The 11693-nt window shown below is 40.9% G+C and overlaps 1 protein-coding gene across 1 annotated transcript; it reads left to right on the top strand.

The window, feature by feature from the left end:
• Positions 1–98: 98 nt before the first annotated feature.
• TLR2 (toll like receptor 2) lies at positions 99–10846 on the top strand. The gene is made up of 3 exons (XM_032686308.1): positions 99–566; positions 1328–1516; positions 5232–10846. The coding sequence occupies exon 3, from the start codon at positions 5240–5242 to the stop codon at positions 7589–7591; it is 2352 nt and encodes a 783-aa protein (XP_032542199.1). The 5' UTR covers positions 99–566; positions 1328–1516; positions 5232–5239; the 3' UTR covers positions 7592–10846.
• The last annotated feature ends 847 nt before the right edge of the window (positions 10847–11693 follow it).

Below are 11693 nucleotides of genomic sequence, written 5' to 3'. Positions count from 1 at the left end.
CTCTGGTCTTTCAAAATCTCTGCCAATAACTATAATATTTGGAAGCTATATTGGACTATATAAACTTTTCTAAATACATTTAGCTGAGTGTAGGGTATTTCTGTACTTTTTTCTGCTCTTACCACTATCCCCAACTCATCTCTAACAATGCCACTGCAATTTACAATTTAAATTAAAAGCCAAGGACTTCAATCAATACTCTCCTGTGTCCATCTCTTTCTGTGAATGCTTGTTTGTCCCTTTGCAGTCACCACCATTTTCCCTTCTACCTACCCCCAGAGGTAGCTGAAGCCTTCTATTTGTGGAGTATGAGCCTGTGTTTCTAATGTGTGGGCTAGATGGTGTTGCAGACTGTCTCATTTCTTGGTTTTGCTCTTCTACTTCGCAGAGCACATTTATGTAACCACTAGACCATGAACCCCTTACTGCTTTACTTAACTTCTTTTCTAGAGGTTGAAGAAAATCACACTGACAAGAGATAGTTCCTCTCTCTACTTCAGTGTGAGACATCTCCTAGATCTACTGTATTGCTCTTCACCAATTACAGAGGGAGTCTAGACAAGCAGGTAAATACAGATATTTATATTAAGATAGCTGGTCACACTCTGGGTGCCTGGATTTCTTGTGTTTTAGATGTTCTTGTGGGAACCTGAAACTGTCTTTGAAGGGATTAAGTTTAGGTGTGGTTTCTCTGCCTTGGCACTTCCATGTTCCCCTTTGCTTGTATTGCTGGAGTTTAAGTACAGGAGAGTCTAGATGAATTTTGGTTAAACTTTGGATATGCAATTATTTTGTGGTGATAAACCAAAGCATTGGCAGACAGGCTGAGCGAGTATTTGAAAAATAGCAAAATTTGCTTATACAGACATGTCTGTTAGTATACTTGTTCATATGCATATATATGTGTATGTGCTTATACATGTGTATATATTCACACTCCTGTGTGTATCTGTACACATATCTACACATGAGATGGTAGTTTCTGTGGGTGTAGCCTGCAAACACCACTTTCAGTTCTACTTTCCTGTTATAATATTATCTCTGTCTTGGAGAAAAATAGCTCAGTAGTTAATCAAGGCTGAAATCCAGGTAGGCGGTGAGTGAATCATCTGAGACCAAACAATAAGCATTGATAAAACAGATATGGAAACTGTGTACTTAGAGGTAAGAAGGGAAATAAGTCTTGCCGGTCATTACAAAGAGAGAGTCAGAGAGATGTAGGAGAAACCTTAGTTTTCATACGGTACACTCGTACTATAGACTCGGACTTTTTCGGGTTGGCATATTTTAAAAGGAGTGATAGTGTTCCTGCTTTTATGCCAATCAGACCACCTAGGTGGGAATTCCCCTGCTCACATTATCAAGGTTTAAAGGTGAAGTGGAAATGAAACAGCAGCATAAGAGGAAGCTGGGTAAAGAATGATCAACAAGAGAGAGATGAAACACAGCATGGGTTAACTGGCATGCAGGCACCAGGGCTGGAGCTGGCACCTCTGGGGATCTTTTCAGCAGAGAGGTGAGTTTTCAGGTAGGTGAAGGGAAAGACAGTGGAGCTGCAATGCCAGAGCAAGAAGCAAGGAGAGAGCACTGGGAAGAGGCTATCTAATCTCTGCCACCGAGTCCTGCTCTGCATGGGGGTTTGACAGTGCTCAGGGCTGCTGAGAACGAGTGTGGGGTCGGGAGGGATTTCTGTTGCCAGCAGAAGTGGAGCAGGGAGGTGCAGTCACAGGCAGCTGGCAGGTATGCATGACAGGCAGGCAACAAAGAAGACTTCTCAGGAGAACTGGGACACGCTGATGGGAGCAGTGTCCTTTGAGAAAGGGGAGAGAGGAGAGCAGCAAATGAAAAGGACAAATCGGGTCAGGCTGTGTCATTTCTGCTCAGTTTCCTTGTGGGAGGGTGCCTTGTTTGTACTTTGTCCTGTTCCTATGTTGTCCCACTTGTGTACTGATACTAGCTGCCCAGGAAAGGCTGGGTGTGAAGGTGGAATGCCTTGGTTTCAGGAATTCAACCAGGAAAGAGCTCACTGAACAACGGCCTCAGGACTTCAGCTACCTCCTCACCTAACTCGGACCCGTTGCACATTCTCTCTGTAGGAAACAAGAAGAGGCATTTCCATGTATGTGTGTGGATGTATGTATGCACATACATACTGTTAGGGCAGTGCTGGTGGGTGATAACTAGGGCACATGTAACCCACACACAACCACGTGGGGAGCAGCAACTTTCCCCAGTCTGCTTGTAGTTTGACTCCTTCATCAAGCGGTGACTATCCCACTGCAGAGTCCATAGCACTGCTCAAATTTACTACATTTGCCTGGATAGTGCTCCCCAAGCTAGGATCAATTTGTGCATTATTCGCACTTACATTAACCTTTTGCGTTTGATAGCATTTATAGAACCTCATTCTGTTGTCAGTCATAGTTTTGTTTAAGAATATGCACATATTTCCTCAAATATGTCTACTGACATGGCCCAGCGAAGACAGTCCTGAGCATGTCTAATGGTTTGGACCCTTTGTCCATAACCCAGAAATGTTTTGAATGTCTGGTTCATCACAGCATCTTATGGTATAATGGCATCTATGCAAATTTCTGTATTTTTAGTTGTACTTTAATTTCTCTGTGGCATTTTAGTTACCAGCACAAGGGGAAAAAGTGATTACTTGTTAGGGCAATGATATAGAACTATATGTCTGAGTGGGTGTGGAAAAGCCTGAAATGATCCTGTAAGTCAGGGTCTTAAGCAGAATCATTAGAGATGAATGGGAAGGGAAAGAGACTGGCTGTAAATTGAATGAGGGTGGGAATGGGATTTCTCTGAGTGTCTGCTCAGATAATAGATGAGCAAAAAACTGGAAAAGAAGCTCACAGAAGCGACAATAAAGAAAAGCATCCTGAACCACCAAATGGAGTTTAGTCCTGCAGTCCCTGGATGGTTTCAGGCTGGTGAGGTGAAGAGCCATTAGGCTCAGCTGGTATTTCCTGTGCAGTACCTTCCCAGTTTCCTTCTGTGCTGCAATTTACCACCTATAAATAACCTAACTATAGATAGCTTTTGATTGATCAGGTCACCTGTTTGTTTCTTTTTCTAACAGTAAGCATTTTGATGGCAACAATAAATATACCACTTGAATTTGTTACTGATGAAACTCATGTTACCTGTAGCTTTGCTCCTGTAGCCTACAGCACTGTGTTATCCAGTTAGACTTGTGAGACCGAAAAAAGCCCTCTAAAAGAGCCTCAGATGGACAGCAGATGAGTCTAACTACAGATTACAATTCTCTGTGTGGGATTCACAAGGAAAATTATCTAGGTATCTAAACTATGGTACTCCATTTTAAGTCAATGGGGCCAATTCTCTTAGACTCATCACTTAATCTGGGTGTCTAAGACGTGATAAGAATTGCCCCTAAAAGATGTTATTTCTCTCCGTTGACTTTGGATGACATGGTGGATGACTAGCTCAGCTGTGGGCATCTAAAGACAGGGAAGACAACTGTGTCCTTCAAGATTCAAAGCTCTATATCAGAGAGAGACAGAGATAAAAGGCAAATAACACAAGAGGTCAAAATGTTTATAGTCCTCCAGGTGGGAAGAGATGGAATGATTGAAAAAATTATCCACAACTTTTCCTCCCCTCTCCATATGCTCAAACCATCCCAGTCAACTCTGCCACTTTTGAATAATCTTAAGCAGCTATGGCTAAAAATAATGCAACTGGAAGGGCAGGACTTATCTATATGAACTTGTATGTGTGGGTCAGCTACTGTAAAACAAATCAGAATATTAAATTAAAGTACAGGAGATCTTCTGCACAGAGTCTCAGTGGGATGACAAATGGAGAAAGTAGTTCTCAGTGAGCCAGTCTAACCTGATTAACCCGATACATAGTTCGCGATTTTGTGAACCTGTTCATTGGCCTCTTTGAAGTTGGTTCATTCTTTTCAACCTTGGCAAGATACCTACTGAGGTAGGGGGGTTTGTGACACACAGGGGAAAGTTATATTTTAAAAATGTTCTTTGATCCTTGTCAAAAAAGGTTATAATTCAATATATAATAAGGGTTTTAAAGGGAAAAGAGCTCTCTCAGGCTTCAAAAATTGTTTTTCCAGCTCCTCAGAAGGATAGAAGAGCTAAAGTCACCTTGCTGGGAATAAGGACAGGCTGGATATTGCAGCAAGTTGTGTAACAAAAAAAAGCCATGCCAAATCAGTACTATAAAAGGCACAACTGTGAGAGGAAAGTGAAGTGACACAGGATCCACATCTGTGTACCTTTTCTTGAATCATTTCAGTCCAGAAGATCAGGGATAGTCCGTTGGGCTGGAAAAAGCTATCTAGTTCAGACAGCTGATCTGATCTGAAGGAGGCTCCAAAGGCCCCAGCTCTTCCTTGTGGCTTGGCCTGATCTTCTCTCTGCCACAGATGTCCAAAACAGGAAAAGGCACTGGCAGAGAAGAAGGATGTGGCAGTAAAAGGAAGAGCTAAGAGTCAGTAGGAAACAATGGTAAGTTTTACAAGCTCAGGTTTTATTAGCAAGTACTGGACTGATGGCAACATGATAAAGATGGCCTATGCAGTTATCTAGGTGAGTATTTTTTTCCCTGCTCCTAGCACATCCACAGGTAGAGAAAGGCAGATAAAACAAGGAATGGACTGAAACAAAGACATTCCTCTTCTCCTCATTGTCAGAATTGACATTAGACATGAAATTAGTATCAAATGTGAATGATGCTATGTACTGTAAGATGCTGACTCTTCTTGATGTAACCAGGATTTGAAATACACACAGGAGACTCCCTGTAGTAAAAATGAATACACAAAATAATATTCACAGGTTCAGAAAAAAAAAGACCTGAGGTGGGACAGAGGAGGGAGGTATGAAGACTCTGTACTAAAAAGGAGGATGATGACAGTAGTTGTGCTGATACAGATGTTTAGCTGAATCTGCAAAAAATTTTTGGAGCTGTTAATTGATTTGATAGTCTTCATGCCAAATTTAGAAATCACAGGGGAAAAATAAAGAGTAAAATCAATATACGTAGCTTTTAACAAATGATTTTGAAATATTTGGGAATAGTATGTCTTTTTTAATGGATCCATTTCATCTCTGAATTGTGTTAAAAACAAATATATTTACAGTGTATTGACAGAACAGTGAAAGTTATATTTTAAATGTACCTTGTTCAAATCCATCTTATATTTGCTCTGACTATATTTTGTATTTTAGGTGAAATAATGACTAAACACAGCTGGCAAGTGTGGGCCATCTACCTGCTCTTAGCTGCAAACCTCTCCAAACAGCAAGCGCTGAAGCAGGCTTGTCCTTCATGCAATGATGCTCAGCTTTGCAACTGCTCTTCCATGGGCTTGGACTTCATTCCCCCAGGGCTCACCGCCAAAATCACAATGTTAAACCTGGCCCACAACAGGATTAAGCACATCCGATCCCAGGACCTGCAGCAGGCTGTGAACCTGAGAGCCCTGCTGCTGCAATCCAACAAAATCAGCTCCATAGATGAAGACTCGTTTCAGTCCCTGGCGAAACTGGAGCTCTTGGACTTATCAAATAACAGCTTGGCTCACTTGTCCCCTGCGTGGTTTGGGCGCCTTTTCTCACTCCAGCACCTCCACCTTCAAGGCAATTTCTACAGAGATCTGGGAGAAAGCTCTCCCTTTTCTGGTCTGAGGAACCTGAGTTCTCTCCGCCTGGGCAACCCACGGTTCTCTGTGATAAGGCAAGGGAACTTTGAGGGCATTGAGCTTCTCAACAAGTTGTGGATTGATGGTGGTAATCTCAGTCAGTATGAGCAGGGAAGTTTGAAATTGATTAAGAAGATAAATCACATGGTCATAAACCTAAGAAATAGTGATGTATTCTCAGAAATTGTTAGGGACCTTCTGCACTCTGTGACTTGGCTAGAAGTGAGAAGAATAGCATTCAGTACCTCTGCTGAAATGCAACTACTGAGAGTTATGTCTTCTTCTTTTGCAAAGAAAATTTCTTTTAAACAGGCCTTATTAACAGATGCTGCTGTGCCTGAGATTGTCGGTATCTTAGAAGACATGCCAAAATTAGTGGAGTTGGAGCTAATAGACTGTAGACTCTTGGGAACTGGACAATGGAAAATGCAGATTCAAGCAAACCAATCACAGACCCTTAGAGTTCTCACAATACAGAAATTATCTATAGAAGAATTTTACTTGTTTACAGATCTTCAGGCTGTGCAAGATCTACTATTTCTTTTTACCAGAGTCACAGTTCAAAACACTAAAGTATTTTTGGTCCCATGCAGAATTTCCCAACATCTTCGGTCATTAGAGTACCTTGACCTTAGTGCTAATTTGCTTGGAGACCAGAGTTTAGAGCATTCAGCCTGTCAGGGTGGTTGGCCATCACTACAAACTCTAAATTTAAGTCAGAATTCACTGGGTGACTTAGAAATGACGGGTAGAAGTTTGTCTCACCTAAGAAACCTAATTGTTTTAGACATTAGCCAAAATAATTTTGGTGAGATTCCAGATGCATGCGAATGGCCAAAAACCCTGAAATATTTAAACCTCTCCAGCACTCAAATTCCTGAAGTAACGACCTGCATTCCCCCAACGCTGGAAGTTTTGGATATTAGTGCTAACAACCTGAAAGAGTTTGGACTGCAGCTCCCATTTCTGAAAGAGCTGTACCTCACAAAAAACCGGCTGAAGACCCTGCCTGGTGCTGCACCCATTCCAAACTTAGTGGTCATGTCAGTCAGGAGAAACAAACTCAACAGTTTGTCCAAGGAAGAGTTTGAGTCCTTCAAGAGAATGGAGCTGCTGGATGCCAGCGACAACAACTTCATCTGCTCCTGTGAATTCCTCTCCTTCATCCACCACCAGGCTGGGATAGCCCAGGTGCTGGTGGGGTGGCCAGACAAGTACGTCTGCGACTCTCCGCTGGCGGTGAGAGGGGCCCAGGTTGGAGCTGTACACCTCTCCCTGATGGAGTGCCACAGGTCCCTCGTGGTGTCATCGATCTGCATCCTGGTGTTCCTGGTCATCCTCATCCTTGTAGCTGTGGGCTACAAGTACCACGCGGTCTGGTACCTGAGGATGACCTGGGCGTGGCTCCAAGCCAAGCGGAAGCCCAAGCGAGCCCCGCCAAAGGACATCTGCTATGATGCTTTTGTCTCCTACAGTGAGAACGACTCTGACTGGGTGGAAAACATAATGGTGCGGGAGCTGGAGCAGGCCTGCCCTCCCTTTCGCCTCTGCCTCCATAAGCGGGACTTTGTGCCTGGGAAGTGGATAGTGGACAACATCATTGACTCCATTGAGAAGAGCCACAAAACACTCTTTGTGCTGTCTGAGCACTTTGTGCAGAGTGAGTGGTGCAAATACGAGCTGGACTTCTCACATTTCCGCCTCTTTGATGAGAACAACGATGCGGTGATTCTTGTCCTCCTGGAGCCCATCCAGAGCAAAACGATTCCCAAGAGGTTCTGCAAGCTGCGGAAGATCATGAACACAAAGACCTACCTGGAGTGGCCTCTTGAAGAAGAGCAGCAGCAGATGTTTTGGTTTAATTTGAAAATAGCTCTAAAATCCTAGACAAATTGTATATATTGTAAATATACTCTGGAATTTCTTCCCTTGCCCTTTTGTCCCATCAATTATCTGCATCTCAAGAACAGAGAGCTGAGTTACTGCAAATTTTAACACTTGCTGTGAGATTATTTTCTTTATGTAGCCATGATTCTGAATTGTTTTACTGGTTTGGGCTGGAATAGAGTTAATTTTCTTCATAGTTCCTTCTTTGGTGCTGTGGTTTGTATTTGTCACCAAAACAGCCTTCATAGCACAGGGGCATTTTAGTTATTGCTCAACAGTGCTTGCACAGAATCAAAGTCTTTTCTGTTTCTCACGCTGTCTTGCCAGCAAGTAGGATGGGGGTGCATCATAATTTGAGAGGGGATGCAGCTGGGACAGCTGATCCCAGGTGACCAAAGGGATGTCCCATACTATAATGTCGTGCCCCGTGACTTCATGCTCAGCAATAGAAGTTGTGGGAAAGAAAGAGTAAGGGAGGATATGTGGAGTTATTGTGTTTGCCTTCCCAAGTAACTGTTCTGTGGGATGGAGTCCAGCTTTCATGGCAATGGCTAAACGTTTCCCTGCTGATTGGAAGTAGTGAATTAATTCCTTCTTTTGCTTTGCTTGTGAGAACAGCTTTTGCTTTACCTACTGAACTGTGTTCATCTCAATCCACGAGTTTCTCACTTTCACCCTTCAGATTTTCTTCCCTGTTCCACTGTGGGGAGAATGAATGAGTTGGCTGTGTGGTGCTAAGCTGCCTTCTGAGGTTAAACCACAATAGTTGTCTACATGTGTTAATCAGCAGTATTAGCAAAAGCTGTTTCATTTAAATATTTAATGATGAATAGTTGTTTAGATATACAGCTACGTAGTTTATATGTCTTTACCTTTGCAAAAGTTTTAGGAGAGAACCTGCCTAGCCAAGGGCTTTTCTGCATTCTGCGTGTAAACTACTTCTAATCAAATGCTATAAAATTCAGTTTGTGCTTCAAAGATTTTTGTTCTAGCTCTCCTAGTCAGTGGATCTAAGGACTGATTCTCAGTATTTCATAATCACTCTAAGTTAAATGACCAGATCTCCTGAGGATTGTGACTGCAAGGCTGAATGTTAAAATGCACTTTATCACTTCAGTTCTTGTAGCGTATATGTTCAATGGCAGACAACTTCCTTGGTGAAAGACATCTATGGAGGATGATTTCTATCTAGTTTCATTGTATCATATGCGACAATAGATGCTTCAGAGTAGGGTTCAAATCCTCTTCTGACTTGCACAAATGGAGTTTAGGCTATTTTCATCTAGAATGTGGGAAACATTAATATATATATGTAGTCTTTGAATCCAACACCACATTTCTCTCTTTGTTCAGTAACCTTAACACAGGCAGAAAAACTGTGTTTCCTACCTTTCTACTCTCTCTGTAAATGTAGTCTGCAAAACTAGAGGTGTAGAGAACATCCCACCCAGGACATTGTGTTTGCTGTCAGCTGGGGCCACATTTTCTTGAGAAGATTACTGGGACAAGGGCCATAATTTCTGGAAAAGCAGAATAAACAGGAGACTGTGGCACCAAACTCAACCTTCAGAGATGATTTAAAAAGAAAGGGGTGTCTTTGGTGATAGTTGCCTTGCAGCCACAGGAAATTTCAGATGAACCCTAATAGCTTGAACCTCGCAGGCCAGAGGGACAATTACCTTCTGTATCAATTCAGGCTTAGTCAAAGCGTAGGACATTTCCAGGCATCTGCAGAAGCAAGTATTAAAAGCCTTCAAATGGAAACACCTAAAACACTTGGCTGTATCTGTGATGAGATCACGTCCAAGTTAGTGTTTTTATTGCTGTGTTTTGACCTTGTGCATCTAACGTGGTACAAAAACTCTGTTCAAACACCTCAATATTTGTAACTGAGTTGGGTGCATTGGAAGTTTCCTCTCACAGGTGGTGAGAGCAATAACACCTGTCATGTTATTGCTTTTAGAAAGTTCTCTGCATAGTCAAAGTGTTAGTGAGAGGAGAAGTACCCCTGTTTTTTGCTAGCTGTTGGGAAGGCTGAGGACACACATGCTTCTATTACACCCGCAGTTAGGCAACTCCAACAGTGCAACAAAAATTAACGGCTTATTTACTTGCATTTTTGCATTTATGAATACAAGCGTAACACATAATAAGAATTATTAACTTTGTTATTTCATCTAAGCTAACAAAGCCACCTTCTTTCTGTGTGCTCAAGATTTGATCTTTCTTTCATTTACCTTGGGTTTTTTAACTGCATCATTTCCTATTTTTAGCATCTAAACCTTACCTTCATCTGCAGATGGCTTCACACAATCTCTGCTTTTTTCTCATCTATATGTTAAAGTGTAAGTTAAGCTAGTGTGGATCTCTGATTTCTAATAACAATGTAAAGATTCTTAAAATACTGACCATGTTTAATTTGAGTTCAAAAGCTACTTCTGCTAGTATCTCATTCATTCTAAGAAATAACTCTATTATTTTCCTAGTACAAGCTTACATTTAAAAGCATAAACTTCTTTTAGTTCTTACTTTGAGAAAAAAAATATGTTTTTATAGCATGCTGTACAGACTTACTGTAATGCAAAAAGAGGCACTGTCCTGCAAAAGGGTTTCTAGCACACCAGAGTTCCACTAATTGCTACTTACTGTAGTCTTTTAAAATTAAGTACAGAATATGCATATTATTGTAGACAGATAAATATCCAACACTTTAAATTCTCACTCATTATCTGAGTCCTATTTTAGAACCGGTGAGTAATTAATGCCTTGGATGATGTCTATAACAATCAATTGCAAACCACCAAATAGCAGAGCCAGTCCAGAAATTTTCCACACAATACTTGTGTGTTCCCACATAATCTGTCGACAATGAAACTGGAGAGAAAATCCAACAACAGGTAAATCCTGGTATTTTTCTCAGTCAGAATCAAACAAAAAATATTGGGTTAAATTTTTGAAACATTCTTTTTTTTTTTTTTCCAACTCTCATAATTTACTCCCCTTTTTATAAATGTAAGGTTAAAATTAAATATCCTCCTCACATATGACTAAAATAGGCTCCAAAAAAGTAAGCAAAACCTTGCTTCCACTCAAGCAAGTTTCTACATACACAGCAGCAGATCTTCAACTATTATATTATTTGCTAAAGAAAAAATGCCGTTTACTAATTACAAAGAAATGAGGAGGGGAAAAGCACTGGTTCTGCAAATCGATTATATCAATGTTGTTAATTTGTTAAAGAGCAAAATCCACTGCATGATCTTTGTAATACTGAAAATTGTGTTCTTTAAAGTGTTCCTCTCATTATAAAAATTATTTCTGGATATCTTAAAATCAAGAAGGAAAATATATATGCACTTTCTTTTCCTAGCTTGCTTGGGGTCCTAGATAAGATAAAGGCAAACAGAGCTATTATATTCTCTAAATATAATTGTTCCTTAATAATAATTGGTTTTCTATTCATTTAATGTGGCCATCTCATCCCTCCACTGCAGATCAAAACAAGAATTAGTAAGTAATCAGGCTATGGTTTAGAAAATCCAAATCAAAAGCACACTTGTTACAGAGAGGGTATGGGTTACTTAACATCCTCTTCAAATCAATTTTCTCAGGGTAGCATGGGCGACTTTGGTTCTTGCCAACAATGCACCGACTATAGATGCAGGATTCATGAAACCTGGTATCAGGTGTATTGTTAAGGAATCTTTCAAACACAAAAAAGGCCCAGTGCTTACATCTGCAAACCCAGTCAAACCATCAACAGACAATTTAATGGCTGAGTAGAGATACTGCCTTGTTTTATAACCAAGCAGTTTCAATTTCTTAAAATACTTAGACTATTCAGAATTATTTTAAGGCTGAATCTAATATCCTGATCATCCAGACTGGTCTTCATATTTTCCATCTCGAAAAAGCCAGGATACTTTTATGAACTGCAGAAGTGGGTGATGAGTAACATTGTTCCAGCAGTTATGAGATAGTTTCATTTTAGCTTCTGGAATGCAAAATGCTGAGTTTTTTGTTATCCCTGAGTATGAGTCAGTGGGTTTTCTGTCAGGCTGTAGGGTACATGCCATTGTTTGAGAGGGATTTCACATCTGCC

This window comes from Chiroxiphia lanceolata, chromosome 4, assembly GCF_009829145.1.
Source record: "Chiroxiphia lanceolata isolate bChiLan1 chromosome 4, bChiLan1.pri, whole genome shotgun sequence".
NCBI lineage: Eukaryota > Metazoa > Chordata > Aves > Passeriformes > Pipridae > Chiroxiphia > Chiroxiphia lanceolata.
This window is presented reverse-complemented; position numbering and strand designations above follow the sequence as displayed.